The sequence below is a fragment of the Sabethes cyaneus genome, chromosome 3, assembly GCF_943734655.1.
Source record: "Sabethes cyaneus chromosome 3, idSabCyanKW18_F2, whole genome shotgun sequence".
Classification (NCBI taxonomy): domain Eukaryota; kingdom Metazoa; phylum Arthropoda; class Insecta; order Diptera; family Culicidae; genus Sabethes; species Sabethes cyaneus.
In genome coordinates this window covers 54,526,251-54,543,102 of record NC_071355.1, presented here as the reverse complement: position 1 = coordinate 54,543,102, position 16,852 = coordinate 54,526,251, and the positions used below count along the sequence as shown (strand labels likewise).

General features: G+C 39.1%; 1 protein-coding gene across 1 annotated transcript in view; it reads left to right on the top strand.

Moving 5' to 3' along the window:
* LOC128742462 (uncharacterized) overlaps window positions 1-8,369 on the top strand; it is a 28,642-nt gene extending 20,273 nt beyond the window's left edge. The window contains exons 3-6 of the mRNA XM_053838833.1: window positions 7,013-7,143; window positions 7,215-7,348; window positions 7,519-7,668; window positions 7,740-8,369. Coding sequence (XP_053694808.1) covers window positions 7,013-7,143; window positions 7,215-7,348; window positions 7,519-7,668; window positions 7,740-7,891 — 567 coding nt within the window. The 3' untranslated portion in view covers window positions 7,892-8,369. The remainder of the gene's footprint in view (window positions 1-7,012; window positions 7,144-7,214; window positions 7,349-7,518; window positions 7,669-7,739) is intronic.
* The last annotated feature ends 8,483 nt before the right edge of the window (window positions 8,370-16,852 follow it).

The following is a 16,852-nucleotide window of genomic DNA, read 5'->3' as shown; positions in this document are numbered from 1 at the left end:
TTCCGATATTTCTGTAAGATCTGTCGGATGGTAAATCTGTCGAATGGTAAAACTAAGAATTATTACTCTACGAAATCAAGTGCTATCGGTGACAGCCGACGTAACAGATCTACAAGAATACTGTACTATCCGTACTCTACCCTAACCATACTTATCATCATGTAAACAAATATTATGCAATAGGTCAAATCAAAACAGACAAAACTCCAACCGTATTGAGGCACACGGCGGACACCGAACGCAAGCACCAGCGTCATGCATACACTTCACAAGTGCAAGCATTCTGTTGAGCTGTCTCTCCGACCCGTCGGTGGCCGATATGACTCGGTGTTCAGTAAGGATTTAAATTACAATTCCAGAACCAAATGTATCGAACAAAGAATCTTTCTGTCCCAGTAGTCTATCTCTTTTTAACTTTAAGAATGCATTTAGAATATGGAAAATATCGATATGCATTACCGATATTTTCCACCAAAATTCAACTATAAAAGCAAATCCTTCGACTAATAAAGCAAGCCATTTCGACTTCAGACTCAGTGTATTCAACGCGACCCCAATCGGGCTATTGCCGACTGAAGAAATAAGTCCTTCGAGCAACCCCGAAATCCGTTGATCTACCACGGGCTATTGCATGGTTTGGGCTCTCAGGAGCAGTCTAGTCTTCATCGGTATTTTTCTACCTCGACAAACCGTCCGCTTCGGTAAATGCTAATGAACAACGCGTATAGAGAATAGTGATACTCTATAATACCTTGTAGGCGGCGTATACCAGCGTTTGGCCGCGGTAGATGCAACAGTCGACCTGATCACCCTTTTGGTAGATGGAACAAACCACTCCTTCCATCCATCCATCCATTTCACCTGTAGCTTCTCCCCCTTCGAAACCCAATATAGAGTCGTTGTCAGCATTTCATAGTCACGTTTACGTGCGGCTCTGGTGGTCTTCGGTAACCCGATTTCTCGTTCAACTTCTTGGAGATTAGGTACTAGCAACAATAATCTAGTATATTATTAACTTTCGCTCTGGCTTCTGCAACTTCGCCATTGAGGTATTCATTGAAGAACTGCTTCCACTTGTCAACCACCTCTCACTCGTTTGTGATAAGATTCCCTTTCTTGTCCTTACACGTGTCAGGTTCCAGTGTGTAGTTCGCGGCAGATTGTGGGTTACCAAGCTGCCTGATATTCAGCCGAAGAGGGCGGCTTTGTCGTGTCTGGTATACGGTTGACTGCTTTGAGTGCAAATCTGTTACTGGGTGATGGTCAGAGTCAATATGCGCACCCCATTAGGAACGTTTGGTCGTGATGTTAGAGGAGAATCGGCCATCTATGAGAACGTGGTCAATCTGGTTCATTGTATGTTGGTTAGGTGATCGACAGGTGGTTTTGTGGATATCATTGAGCGGGAAAAAGATGCTTCCGATCACCAGACCACGGGGAACGGCGAAGTTCATTAATCGTTGGACGCTATCGTTCGTATCGGTGAGCAGGGTATGGAATCCTATTACCGGTCTATACATTTCTTTTCTACCGACCTGGACGTACATGTTCCCTATGACGATTTTAATAGGCCGTATGAATAAATCAGTTTACTTTGCTTTCCCGTTTAAATCGTATGGGAGCATTTTCTCTATATCTTTTATTCATACGGCCTAATGTTTCCTGGCAAGCAGTTGCCGTACGTTGCCTCCAGCCTCGCGTAAAACGCTGTCTTCTCATCGTCGGAGCTACTCTCGTGCAGGCGGTGTACTGGCCCTTTATCTTCAATAGATACATGCTCTTGTTGATCGCCTTCGAAGTTTGAATCTATCGTGCGACCGTCCTTTTGCCGAACACTACAAAGCCCGTTCCCAGTTCGTTACTAGCGCCACCGCTCGGGTAAAACTGGGCCTTTCCGGTGGATTTTCCATACTTTCTCTCCTTTGCGGCAGCTACGAGTTTACGTGGTTTAAGCTGAGCAGCACCCGGTTGCCACCAGCGAAGTTTAGTGATCTGCAGTTCCAAGTACCGAGTATTCATTCGTCGTCCTTGTTTCGGTGCCTAGCAAAGAAAAGCCTTAAGCTTGAACGTCTTTCTAAGACTTGACCCTTCTTTGTCGACAGACTTCGCTGTTTACAATTCCTATATAATGGTATATCTTGCTACAGAAAACTAATTGTTTCATTTAGTTAATGCCGTTGCACATCTAATTTGATGAATGTTTCTTGTAGCATTTTTTCTCAGCTTTCCGGTCTTAAAATTGAAATCGGTTGCGGGAATCGTGGCGAAAACGGCGAATTATTGATAAAATTCAATATGGCGGCCAAATCCAAGATGGCCGACACTTTTTCACTTCATTTATAAGCCCTATCTCTCCTCTTTACAAAACTGTGTCGTTTGTAGTTTGTTTCATAGCAAATGTTGGAAATATCACAATAATTATATGAAAATTGTGAACCTTGCTACAGATAATTCGTCGTTTTATTCAGTTAATGCTATTGCACACCTAATTTTAAGAATTTTTCTTGTAGTATTTTTTCTCAGCTTTCCGATGGTGGTCTTGAAACGAAAATCTATTAGGAGGCTCATGGCGAAAACGACGATTTATTGATAAAATCCAATGTGGCGACCAATTCCAAAATGGCCGCCTAAAAAATTTGTACTCCATTTGATAGCCCTGTTCTTCTTCTTTACAGAACTAGGCCATTTGTTAGTTGTTTCATTGCAAATTTATGAAATTTCACATGAAGGTTTGTTGAAAATTCAACTTTTTTGAAACTGTTAGGCCGCTTGGCAAACGAGGGGTCCACTATTTCGAGGTAATAAAAATGTAATTCTCGTTTTTTAACCATTTTCAAACAATTAAGTGCAAAAGCTCCAATATTTGAATATCTCGTGTCAGTAGTGGCTCCGTTTCAACGAGAATTACTATAAATATATGCGATAAATGCGGGACATATTGAATGGCTTATTTGCTAAATCGGTTCGGTGCTAAAGATGGGACCAATAAGTAATTGAGCACTTCATTTTGGCGATAGCGGCGCTCCCAGTGGCCGTGAATGCTATAACTTTTGGTAGCGTTGTGTTATTTGTAAACAGTTCTGCTCGGTATATTTTTTCACAGTTTAAAGTTAGCGCGGTTTCGAGATATTCATCATGCAGGAGGAGAAATGAAAGTAATGATGTATGGTCACCTGCAGAATTCATCAGCGTCAGCTTGGGAGCTGGCAAGACTGACGGATTATCCTAAAAGAGCTGTGAAGTGAGTAATTGAAGGGTGCAAGGAAACTCTCAGGGCTGTCCACAAGGCGCAGGTCAGAAGTTGGAGTTGAACTCTTGATCGTCAACTGCGGTTGAAGGTCATTCGGAAGGTCAAGGCTGATCTCCACACCACGGATTGTGCTTTGCAAAAACTGACCACTGTATTGTACTGCGAATCCATCTAGGAATGGTTACAAGTGTTACCGAGCAAGTGGGGAGCCCAACAGAAGCCTCAAACAATAAACAAAGGTTAGAATCCGGTTTTGTGGGCTGTGCGGCCGGCTGGTGACGAAACGCAATGCATGTGTCTGGCTCGATTATGAATAAGCTTCAGAGAAGGCCGATTTCAGCAAAACCCAGGAGTTAAATTCTTTATAATCTGGCTCGCGGTAGCGTTTCATTGGCATCCGTGTGAAAATCAGTGTTTTGTGACGGATAAGAATTCGGAGATACACAGGGGTAGGTGTCTCCCCAGGTAGATTTTGCCCTTCATTAAATCCCATGATAGCCTGCCGCAGTTTTAGCGTGCATGCCATCCAAATCCGGGACAGTCCCGAACAATCCGGGACGTCTGGTCAGCCTCTAATGGATATAATATCAAAATAACGCGGTAATGGAAAAGAACACAAGCAGAAACGACACTAAAAATTGAAATAAATTGTATTATGCTATAAACAAAAAAAATTGGGTTTTCTATGCTGCTTTCAGTAATAATGACGAAAAGTAGAAAAAAATTGTCACAAACATGAAAAATGGAACAAAAATGGCATAAAAATTATACAAAAATAACATAAAATACATGTTGACCTATGACACATAAATGATGTAAATTTATGTAAAAAATTACAAAAATTAAATGAAAAATGATACAAAAATCGCATCTAAGATGACAAAAATTGCAGAAATGATTATACCAGTGATGTGCATTTGTCGGTGTTTTTTTCTTGAAGAAACGCTTAATGCCAAGCACACTAATGATGATGCGCAGAATCACTGCTGATACACTAGTGATGTATGTTTACATCACGGGGCACAGTGTGAGACACTAACCCACTAAAAACCTCATGGGCGCCGTTAAGTATTACTTCGAGGAGAGGCTGTATCTGTACACTGCTCCATACACCTGTCGAGAGGTGAACAGATCCGCAGATGGCGACCGTCATAACGCCCATCTCCGTCTCCACAGCCATAGCGTTTTTCTCAGACTTGATGATACTCCATATTACTGGACCGTCCACTTTCCTTGTCCCAGTCTCGGCGTGTGCTGATCCAGAGATGGCGACCATCATGTTGAGACGTTTACCGATCTAGGGATGGCGACCAACATGACTTTCATCCTTTCACGGCCCCTTCGTAGGTTTTCTGACCAACCACTGTGACAGTGCTGCGGCTTTAAGCTTGCCTCTCCGCTTCCGATTAATACCGCTTTGGGATAATACTGGCTGCGAAGAACGAATGAGTAATGTAGAAAAACCTTTGAACGAAGGGTAAACCCAAATACACACAAGCACGCATAAAATTTAACAAGCATATCGATCGCCCAATAACGATTTTAACAAAAAGAAATGCAGTGCAAGTTATACCGCAAACTCCCAAACGATATCACAATAAATCAACGATACTGGTCGCAGTGATGAGTCAACACATGGAAAAAGGGCCAGGTATGGTAGTGGCAATAGCCGTGTATAAAAACGACGTTATGATGCTATCGTTAATTAGTTTAACTTTCAATTATAATTTCAAGTTTCAATTATAATTTTAACACACATTTTCTCTGGTTTTCCTCATAAACTGCAACGCTCTAGTCTAATATTAATAGTGCAACAGTATGTTGAACACAAACTTTTGTATTTACATTTAGGCTCGGGTTTAGCATTCGTTCTATTTACCGGTATCAATAAACAAGGACATCGCTAAATGATAATGCTTCAGAGAAAAGAAACACAACAGGTTTCTTTCTTGCGCAAGCATCGAAACCAGCGAAGTGTGAAACTGCAAACATGGTCAGCTTGAGAGAAACTTTATTATTGGATAAATGCTTATCTAAACTTTCCCTACTAAAGCAGTTGTTATGGCAATTCAATATATGACTAGTTCTAGTTATAAATAAGTCACCGGCACTGAAAGTACCAAAGTTGTGTTGCTTGGGTTGTTTCTAAGTAGAAGATGAAATCAAAAATGTCACGTATGGTAACGATAATTCCTTCCGCAAGAATATTGCTTACCCAGCAAGCAATAAACTCAATCATAATTACCGACGATTTTGGGCTAAAACGAGAACGGTAGATGTTCAAAAACCAATATATCGAACACGATTAAAGTAATGTTCGGTTTTGTGCAATGCAGCACAATAACCAAAAAAGAAACTAGCACACAGACCAATTCAACAACTTAACACTAACCAGCACAAACTGTACCAGCTGAAAACCGCACCTCATTAAAAAGAAAATCAATATGTATTGGAAAAGTTGCAAAATTTACCACGACAAACTTTAACCAATGTTATACATCTGGACGTGGTGGTGAACCAACCACTTGAAGATAAACAAAACAAGAAAGTAAATCTCCTGCTCCACCTCGTGCGACCCAGCAAATCACCGGCAACCGGTTCGACGCCGTATTTATTGTCATCACCCAATTGGCTTTGACATTTATCACCCAATGGTGCTCAGTACCATGTTAGCAGGTCTGAACCTCAAGGCTCAAGGTCGTGGCCAGTTGATCACATCAACTGACGCCACACCGGTCGGTACCGGACAAGCCGGTTTTTATTGAAATTTGAACGGATGGGGGGTGGGAGCGAGGGAAAGGTAATCGAAAATTACGCATCCACTTCTGAAGGTTCCCACTGGCGCGGCGGTTCAAGTATTAAATACTTGTTTTGACCTCTCCTATGGTGATGCTGTGGTTAGTGCATGCACCATGCACACGAGCCTCAGCCTCCATCAACCAGAAGTTGAAGATGAAGAAGTTTTCTCGTTTCGGCAAAAGTAGCCGGGTACACGCTAATTAAGTAAAGCGCAGTACACACAAGGTAGACTGGTGTGCTCTTCTGCTGCCGGCTCCGTAACTGCTGGGTGTCAGCAAACAACCTGTTGAAAGTAAAAACTGCGGATCAAAATCAACAGAAGTTCAATGCCAAAGTCACCACTCAGCAGGGTGTGTACAGTGTTGTAGTTGTGTTCAGAGTTTGTTTTTTGAGCAATATGAAACGAAAACAACAATGAATTGAGATTTATGAGAAGAATTATCTGCCCTAAATATAGTATAACTTTATCTAAAGTGGAATAGAATTAATCTAAAAACCTGTTTAACTATTTTCTGTTAGCTGTTTGCTATTTATAAGTCAGTCGCAAAAAATATGTATTTTGCAACTGGATTTCCTTCACTTTCGCTGGTTGCAATGCTGGGGCATTTGCTTTTGGTAGGATTTAAAAAAACATTTAAAAAACACGTTTTGTAAAGAGTAGAAGCAAAGAAACTAACATGGTCAGTAAATAACAATTAAAACACGAGCGTTAATCTCGATCTAACTATTAATTGATCTGGATATCCTTTTGCCTAGTAACAGTAGTAACATTGATGATAAAGTGTCATTCATTGCATCCGGCAATCGGAACAACTTTTTAGACGACTTTGTTGAACCCAACCTTTATTTACTGTACGTGCAATTATCGATTCAACCACTTATAACGCCTTCAGAGCTGCTCTGATTCCAACAGTTCAATTGTTTTACCGACTAAACGACTATTTTATGTTCTTCCCATTTCAGCTCCCACCCGTTGAGCCGTTTGTCATGGATCAACTCTCTCTGCAGCTAACTGGAGGTCCTCAAGGTTACAGAATTAATCTGAAAAACATGGAGGTATACGGAGCCAGTAACTTCACCGTCAAAAATATCAAGTAGGAAACGAATTGACCGTTAACAGTCCACGTGCCTCGTATTGAACTAACCCATCCTCTGTGCTTTTCAGACTTAGTGAAGGCGATGAACCATTTGAGGCCCGATTAACCATTCCGAAGCTGTTGATTCATGCTAAGTATACCTCGAGCGGTGTTCTGATTATTATTCCTGCCAGTGGTTCGGGTGATTTCGATGCCGTTTTTGGTGAGAATTTATCGATATTATATCTTCCCCGTATGATAATAGCCTGTCAATAACAGTTAGATAATGAACAAAACGTTACTAAGTGGCATGCTGAAATTGAAACTTTGTGTGCTTGTCGAAGGACAAGCTGCTCTCTTCAATCGCTTAAAATTTCCATTCGACCATTTCAGATGGAGTGACCGCCGACGTGAAAGGTCGAGTATCGTTCAACGAGAAACCGACCGGCACTCATATGCGCGTCGAAACTCTAGACCTGAACTTGTCTATCAAAAAGCCCCGACTGAGTGTTTCGAAGATCTTCAATAATAACCGAATTTTAAGTATGAAATAAATGGTAATACAAGCTTATCTTAGGTATTTAAAACTTTTTTTTTTTCATTTTTCTTTTTAGCCGAAGCCACCAATTTGTTCCTAAAAGAGAACGGCAACGAAGTACTGCGTGCGCTCCAGCCTCAGCTGCAGAAAAAGCTGTCAGCCGAATTCATGGGAATCTCCAACCAGCTGCTGGAAAATGTTCCTCTGAACTCTTTCATTATTGACTAAATGTTTTGTGATATTTTGTCCCGTTTTTGGCATTTCTTTGTTTCGTTATAAATATGTACATTCGATTATTTTACAACTGTTAGTGCATTGTAGATTAGATCTTGCCCCTCATTGTTCCGAAAGATGTAGACATCAAATGTTGGTTTAGAAATTTTAAGCGAATCGTTGATCGAGGGTTACAGTAATGAATAGTTTGTATAGTGCAGGAGAAGCAACAACGGTTAGCAACAGCGAATCTGGATGTTCCGTATGGTGTAATTCAATTCAATTTTATTACAACTCGGGTTTATTCACAGACAAAGCGTGAATTCGAACCTAAACTTACGCGTCCTGTTGAAACCGTAGTATCCCTCAGTAGCGAAATGAGCTTGGGGTTGTAAATTTGTATGAAAATGGAAACTCATAAAATGGACATCTTCTCTAAAATAATTTTATACAATTTGCAATCCTAGTATTTGTGCGTAGTTTTATGCGTTTAGGAAATACATTTTTAATACAAATGACTAATATTTTTATTCTAGTAAATATCACAACCACAATTTGGAAAGTTTAGGTTATTTGAAGGTTAATATTTGAACATTTGGAACGAATCCGAATATAAAATTTTTCGAAACACTAACTGTTGCGTGCGATTGAATCATTTGCTCCTATTTGTCCATTGTTCCATCAAATTTATCCAAGCAAAAGGACATCAATTGCTGGAAGACAACTCCTTACAATAAATATTTTGATTCAATGAAACATCTCGAAACATAAGAGAAAATAGATAAAAATTACATGACATATAAAACCGAGAAATTGAAAAAAATCATAGAAATTAGAAACAGAAGAAACGGAAAACAGAGGAACAAAATGACAAACAAAATGCGATGACATTCCAAACGATTATCGTGTTTACAAGCTGTGCTGTTGATTTTCAGCTAAACTTTGTATAGGTAAATGAAACAACATTGTGTTTGAATTTTTTTGCCTTTAAACATTTGGATTCATCTTATTATCTGCTGACAGTTTGTACGTTGAAGATTAGATAAACATAAACAAATAACAAACAGATAAACTAGAACACAGAAAAATGTCAGGAAAGAGAGAAAATAGAAATCAGAGAAAATAGAAAAATTAAAAAGAGCGAACAGAAAATTAGTAACAGAAGAAAAACTAAACAAAATTAGATCAAACAGGAAGTCAACAAAGAATAAAAACAAGAGGAGCAAAGAAAACAGAAAAGATGTGGTAAAAACAAAAGTAAAGGTAAAGGTAAAACGAATTAGAAAATATTAACTGAAGAAAACTGCAAATGCAAAGAAATATAAGGGAGACTGTAGATAACAGCAAGCAGGAAAAAATTGAAATGCATATAAAGCATATATGGCACCGAAAACAGATAAAACATGTAAAAGCAGATGAAAGAGAGTAAATAGAATATAGAGAAATCAGAAAGCAGGAAACAACAAAAATAGACAAAATTAAGAAAACATAGTAAAGCGAAAAGATAGAGAAGAAACAGAAAATAAAAAAGTCAGCGGAAAAGAAGATATAAAGAAAATAAGAACATACAAGAAGATACATACAAGAAGAGCAGAAAAATCAAAGAAAACAAAAAGTAGGAAGTAGAAGAAATGCAAGTATGAATAAAACAGACCAAAACAATAAACATAAAAGATGAAGAAAATAGAAAACATGAAATGGGAAAAATGAAACAGAGAACATAATAATGAATAACAGAGAACATAATAATGAAACAAATGATAAACAAACCTAACAAAAAAAATTAAATATCAGCGAAAAGCATCAGCGAAAAACAGATCAAACGAAAAGATGCAAACGGACCCAGGAAAACCTGCAACTGACAAAACAAAGATATCAGAACAAATATAAAATAAATCTGTTCCCAGGACATTGAGAAAACCAAGATATAAAATATGAACAAATAAAACAGAGATAGTGCAAAACAGTTAATGCGGAAAAAAACACCCGAAGGAGCACACAAGGAAAACAAAACAAAAGCCAAGACTTAAAAGCAAAAATATAGAAAGCAGAGATTACAGAGAAATTGAGCAAACAGATGATAAAGAAAACTGAGTAATCCGAGAAAGCAAAACCGGTAACAGGAGAGGCAGCAAGTTAGGAACATATATCAATGTCGTTGGATCTCCTTACTCGTATTATTGTCGGCGGTAACTAGAGATCCCAAATATACGAACTCATCAACCACTTGTAGGTAATCACCATCAATAAACACTGTCCGTGAGAGGCAAACGTTGCTTTCTCTGGAGCCTCTTCCTACCATATATTTGGTTCCTCTCGTTTCGATGCCCGCTCACCGGATCACACCTTCAATAGCGATATTATAACATACAGGACAGTCCATCCGCTTTCCGCAACCATCTGTGCGATTCGAAAGGACTGGAGAGTGTCCCCGAAACGCGCACGTAGCACATCACTCGCTCCAGAGTAGCTTTGATAAGCTGCGTCAGTTTGTCCGGAAAACCGTACTCATGCATTTTCTGCCATAGCTGTTCACGTTCAACTGTATCGTATGCTACCCTGAAATCCACGAAAATATGATGCGTGGGCATGTTGTACTCTCGACATTTCTGGAGGATTTTAAAAATGTAAAGGAGGAGGAGGAGAGTAAAAATTTGATCCGTAGTAGCACGGGCCCCCATAAAGTTCGCCTAATACTGCCTTACGAATTCTCTTGCTATTGGGGATAGACGACGCAACAAAATCTGGGAGAGCACCTTGTAAGCGGCGTTGGCCAACGTAAGAAGATTTAATTTAATTTAGTATAAGATTTTATTCATGTAGACAATATTTTATGTCAGATGAAATATCCCTAATAAATAAATAAATAAATAAATAGAAAATGCCGCGGTAATTACAGCAATCTAGTCTGGCTAGGAGGCTCTTTTTGTAGATTCTTCCGGTAGTTTCTTCTCCTCCCAAATCCTAGAAATTATCCAATGAAGTGCCGTTGCTAGCGGTTTTTAGCCATTTTTGTAGAGCTCTACCGGGACTCAGTCCTTTTCGGCGGCTCTATAGTTCTTCAGCTGACGAATTTCTCGCCGGATCTCCTCGAGATGGGGAGCCGGCACGCTGTTGTCGTTTGTAGGCACTCCGAGGTTAACTGCCATTGCGTTTCCTTCTGCTATATCGCCGCTAAGGTGCTCATCGAAATATTGCTTCTAGCTGTCGACTACCGCGCGCTCGTTTGTGATTAGATCCCCTCCCTCGTCCCTACACATGTCAGGTTTAGGTGTGTAGCCCTTACGAGATTGGTTCACTTTCTCGTAAAACTTGCGCGTGTCATTAGCCCGGAATATTTGTTCTAGCTCCTCACGCTCTCTGTCCCCCTTCTGGCGCTTTTTCCTCCTCAGGATCGTGGTCAAATCATTCCGCGCTCGTCGATACTTGGCCAAATTCTCTTTCGTGAATATGCTTAAATAATTTTTCCAAGCTCTTTCTTCCTCTCTATCGCTTATTGGCGTACCCCGTCAAACCAATTATTTCGTGCACTAGAGGTATCCACTCCTACCACCGCGGTTGCGGCCTCGTTGACGGTCGAACGTATCAAACTCCATTCGTTTTCGAGGGTCGTAAAAAATGAATAGAATAATAGTAGAAAACAGACAAACAAAGTAATCGAAAATAATAAAAATGAACACCACGTAAGACAGATCAGGCAAAAAATATAGAAAATATAATGGTCAAAGAAAAAGAAAAGGAAAACTTCAAGGAAGAGCAAAAAAGATTGAAGAAAATAGCAAATAGAAATGAAATATTTTAATAACAAATGGAAATTCTCAAAGAGATCGAAGACTAAAAGATAAAACAAAATTCACGCAACAAAGAAAACAAAATAACTCAAGTCGGTGGAAATTGAAAACAAAACTAACATAAAACAGAGAAATAAAAGCGAACAAAGGATGCTTAAAAAATTGAAAGCCATACAAAAGTAGAGGAATCATCGAAAGCTGGGTGCAAGAATGGAAAACAGAATATGATAAACAGAAAAAATAGTAAAACCTGTGAAAGCGATAATGAGGACGACAGAAAAAATACACAATAGACAAAGAATACAGAGAATATGAAAGAAAATTGTGAGTCAGACGCCAAAGAAACGAAGAATAGTAAAAATAAAAACCAGAACAAACGAAGAACACAACTAGCAGACAAAATTAGAAAGCAGAGCGGAGTAGAAAAAAGATTTGAAATATAATCTATAATACAAAACAGCAGACCTAAGAAATATCTATAAATAACAGGGGTAGAAGAAAAGTTAATGAAAAAAGGAATTGGGTAAGTCTTGAAATAGAAAAATTGAAAAAAATGAAAAAGAAGAAGAAAAGCTTTACTTAACTTTTTAGGGGACAATTCGCTTGTCGAATCTGGGCCGAATTTAGGAGTCGTCTCCACGCTTTTTGGTGTTGGGGCGCTACTCTCCAGTCGCCCTTAACACCCGCTGTTTTCGCATCCCCGTCAACAGCGCTCACGCAGCGGGTACGGGGTCTGCCACGAAGTCAACGAGGTCGAAGTCAGGTTCTCTGCTGAATATCGTTTTCGCTGGTCTCTCATCCGGCATTTTTGCTTCGTGACCAGCCCACTATAGCCTGCCATGTTTTACTCGCTACATTTCGCGATTCCCGTGCCTGCGCCACACTCCTTCTTTTAATATGTCTCCAAGAATTGATGGCAAGATCTTACGCTCAAAAACACCAAGAGCTCAGTGCTCGTCGATCGTTGGTCTCTTGGTCGCGCAAGAAAGAACAGAGGAAATTGGAAAACAGACAAAACAATTTTGGGAAGCGGGGAAATCAGAGAAGACGTATTAAGCAGAAAAAATACAAAATAGCGAGAATTCGAATAACAGAAAGAAAAAAATAATGAATAAAAAGCTTATAGTTAAATTAACAAGATACAGAGAAGTCAGGAAGAGTGGAAGTAGTAGTGAAGAAGTAGACCAAACAAGAAAAGAAGTGTTGTGACGGAATCTAACGAACATCTCCCGTACAGCGATATATAGAAGATAAACTTTTATAGAATTCATTCGTCTTCAATTCGATACCAATCTCATTATCTTCATTACAGGTTCACTTCCTTTATTATCAGCTCTCATTATTGTAATCAAATTCGCATATAGTATAAAGATAGCAGAAAATTGTCATCAGTTAGTTATAATAAATCAATCAAACCATAAGGACTATTTTCTTTTTTTCGATCCGAACCGTCGCTGTTCGGACCTCGCTCATCAAGAAGAAAACAAAACGTATCTTTGACTAAAGCTTTTATGAGTGTCTTAGTGGATACGAAAATTAAAGAAAGAAAACTTTTCTCGCGATTAAATTCCACTATTAATGTTACTCTCGATAGATACGTATTTGGTCTACGACTATGTCTATGTCTAGTGTCTATGTAGGGTACAGAAGGGTATTTTCAGCCCATTAAGCAGCAACATGAACTATTTTCTCCAATTACAATAGGAGTATTCTTACTCGAAACGATTTGTCCTTGTCGGTTTGTTCGGTTACGTATCCTGAACATATGAGTATATCTACATATTAATAAAACGCTTTCAATTTTGGGTTATACACTCGATAAATCCATTGTTACCTGCATCCATTTTAAGCCTATTGTTTATATTTTCGGCATATGTGGTTTCCAAATTCATCCCAGTATCGAACGCCAGTAAAAAAGCCAAACATAATACTAATACTTTGACAGTGAAATGAAATGACGTGTGAATTATAAAAAGGGCCTAATCATATTGCTGTTAGACTAATCTCATGTTTTTAGTCTTGACCTTGAAATGCGGTCATACATATATATTAATTTTTTTTTTGAAACGATGGTTCTACAATTGATGAAGGGACGGTAGGGAAAAGAAATGAAAATTTTTTGGTGAAGGAGGGGGAAGAGCAGAAATGTGACGAGGGGGGAGGATATTGGTAGCTACGCTTAACAAGTAGTCGTTTTAACATTTTGTCCAATGCTGGAAGGTGCAAGGGTCGGACCAAGCTATAATCTGAGATTATAACCGTATTCGAACCCACAACACCCGCCAGGGCATGTGATTCGCTGGTACTTGTACCTTTGAACCTTTGTACCTTTGAACCATAGAGGCGCTGGACCAAAGGAGACTGCAAACCCCACTCATCAAGGTAGCGACGCGTCTGGTTGGGTTATAGACACAAATTGTGCCTCTTCCTACATCTATTGTAGATTACGACCGAGCGAGAAGTTTAAATCTAACTGGTTTTTACTGGCAGGACGACGACACTATGCAGGCCCTTACTAATGGGTTATATTTTATTGTCTGAAAGTTTGAAAAGAATCGGTCAGTTAGGTAATTTTCTACAGCGTTTCTTCGGTGGTGCAATTTGATGTGGGACACCCTTTAGTTTTTGTTTTGTTTTTCTTCCTCTCTTATTTTTTGCAGCCGTTCCTTTTCCACTGCTTTCTTCGTTCTATTTTGCTTTTTAATCAATTTCTCTTCCGTTTTTTTTAATTTTTGCTTCCATTCGTTTTGCTGGAGACGCTGCCTTCCTCATGACTTCTTCCTTTTTTTCTCTTCTATAAACTTCAACTCGTTCAGTCTCTCCGACGCTGTTAAAACAGCATGTGTCTTCAGTTTATAATTTATTTATTTTCCTTTACGTTTAGAGATACTCAATTTTCGTATTTCTGAAGTGTTCGTCATGTGTCTCATTCGCTTAAGAGAATGAGATTGGTCTTTCCCTGTGTCAATTGGGCCATCTAGATTAAGATTTGCATTCTGTACGGTTGCAAGTGACATCAAATCGCTTTTTTCTGAGATGAGCACGTATTGCTCAGGCCGTTTCTGGCTGTACTCGAGCGAATCGAGACCGACCGTGTTTCCTGCTTGTGAATGACGAGTATTTGATTTCAGGACCTGCGACGACGAAGGATGGCCTAGAATTGTATGCATTGTTGCTAAAGTCAATATGGTATAAATAGTGTCAAATGAACGAGTATGTACCCATTGCATCTTTTGCCAAGCATTTACTGTAATCAACAGCAGTACTTTCAAATGGGAAAAGATAGATTATAGATTTTTTCATAGCTTCCTCCAGTGTTGTCCCAAAATTTTTCAGAGTGACATGCTCTCCGCGTTGACGAAGAGTATCAACGGTTGAAAAATTTGCGCGATTTCACGCTGGATCCGGGGCCGGATCAGCTCGCCGAGTTATTAGGTCTAGCGCCATCTGGAACTAAAGGATTTTTGTATTTACTTAGGTCCAACCTAACCTTCGCCTTAGTTTCAATCGAACAGCTGTCCAAACGTTTGTGTTTTTAAGCAGGCTTCGCTCTAGGTTGAACTTTTCGGGACGTTGGGATCGTTGTTTTAGTAATACACTGACAATCCGAAAACGTGGAATTTGACCACGGTTCACAGTTATTTGCGTACGAATCGAAATTTTACCACTTACACGTAATGCCTCACGGCCATTCACGACTACGAATCGAAATTACACCAGATGTCAAAACTTGCGGTGAAAACAATTAGCCAGCTACACTCAAAAAAATCGGCACGTAAACTTTACGTGAAAACATGTAACTTTCATCCACCGCGCTTTTCATGTAACGTTCACGTGAATTATTGGTTTACGCTCATACTAGCCGCAGCTGTTTTATGTGTGATCCCAGTGCATTGTATCAATTTTCCCATTAACTAGCACCTGAGGTCCATGAAAATTGCTGTACAGAAATTGGTGTATGATTTTTCACGTGGATGAGACGTGTCGATTTTCTAGAGTGTATAGCTGTCAGAAACAGTTCTCTCCCAATAGGGCTTTTGCTACACACACATGCAAGACATCTGTTGGGCACACATTGCATATTTTCCTATTCGATGCAGCAAAATCGTGCTGGATAAAATTATTATTATTTTCTAAAATTATTTATCATTTTAAAGCAACTAATAGTCAAAGTAACCGACAAATGTTCTCTGAAATATATGCTGACTTTTGGTAACTAGGGTTTCGGTGAATTCGCGTTAAATCGGTGTCGCAAATATACTGTTTTTTGAAGCAATATACGGCATAGGCCAAGTTGAAAGTAACGGAATATAAAATTGGTTTTAGCGTAATAAATTGCTATCTTAGCCGAAAGCAACTGCTGGCTATTGATATTTGTTTAATTTTATCCCGCTAACATAGGTCATAGTTACATTTTTGTTCATTGCTACCGCGTCTTAGCTTATTTGTTGAAAATAATTTTTTTATTTAGTAAACAGATATATTACCTTGCCATATGTATGAAGCAATTTTTAATTTCTGTTTTAAATGAAGAAAATAAATCATTTAAAAAATTTTGCTCTTCCCAGCCCGTGTGTTTTATATGGAGCTGTCACTTTTGCCTGCCCAACAGATCTCCAATACATATGCACTCTGCAAACACCCTATAGAGCAAAATGGTGTAAGCCGGTTTACATACATTTTGGTTATCAGAGTTGCCAAAATATCGGTAATATAATTTATTTAGTATGAATAGTACGGTTTTTCACTCATTAATCATGAGAAATTCTTGGCATGCCTGCATTGCATATGTGTGGTAGTGTAAATGAGTCTTGATACTGTTTAGGCTGACATAAGAAGCAAGTTAATGTTGTAGGTAGTGAATGGCGATTATATCTTAAGCGATTGCTTCTATTTTTCAGCCTAATTGAGTGTTAGTGAAGGAAAACGTGAATTTCAAGTTTATTAGAAAAACTGCAGATCATTCGCTTTCCGGGAAAAAACTAGCTGACATATTAAAGCATATGGATGCTGCTTTACTCTTAAGGTAGATAGATGAAGGAAAAGCATTTGTTCGGCTAAATACAACCATAAAACCGAGATGTGGGCCGAATTTAGAAGCGTGATGAAAATACCCTCCCGTACCCTACGTGTTCGAAAACAGGCACCGATAAAACCGGTAAGTCATAGGTGAAATACGTGTCTG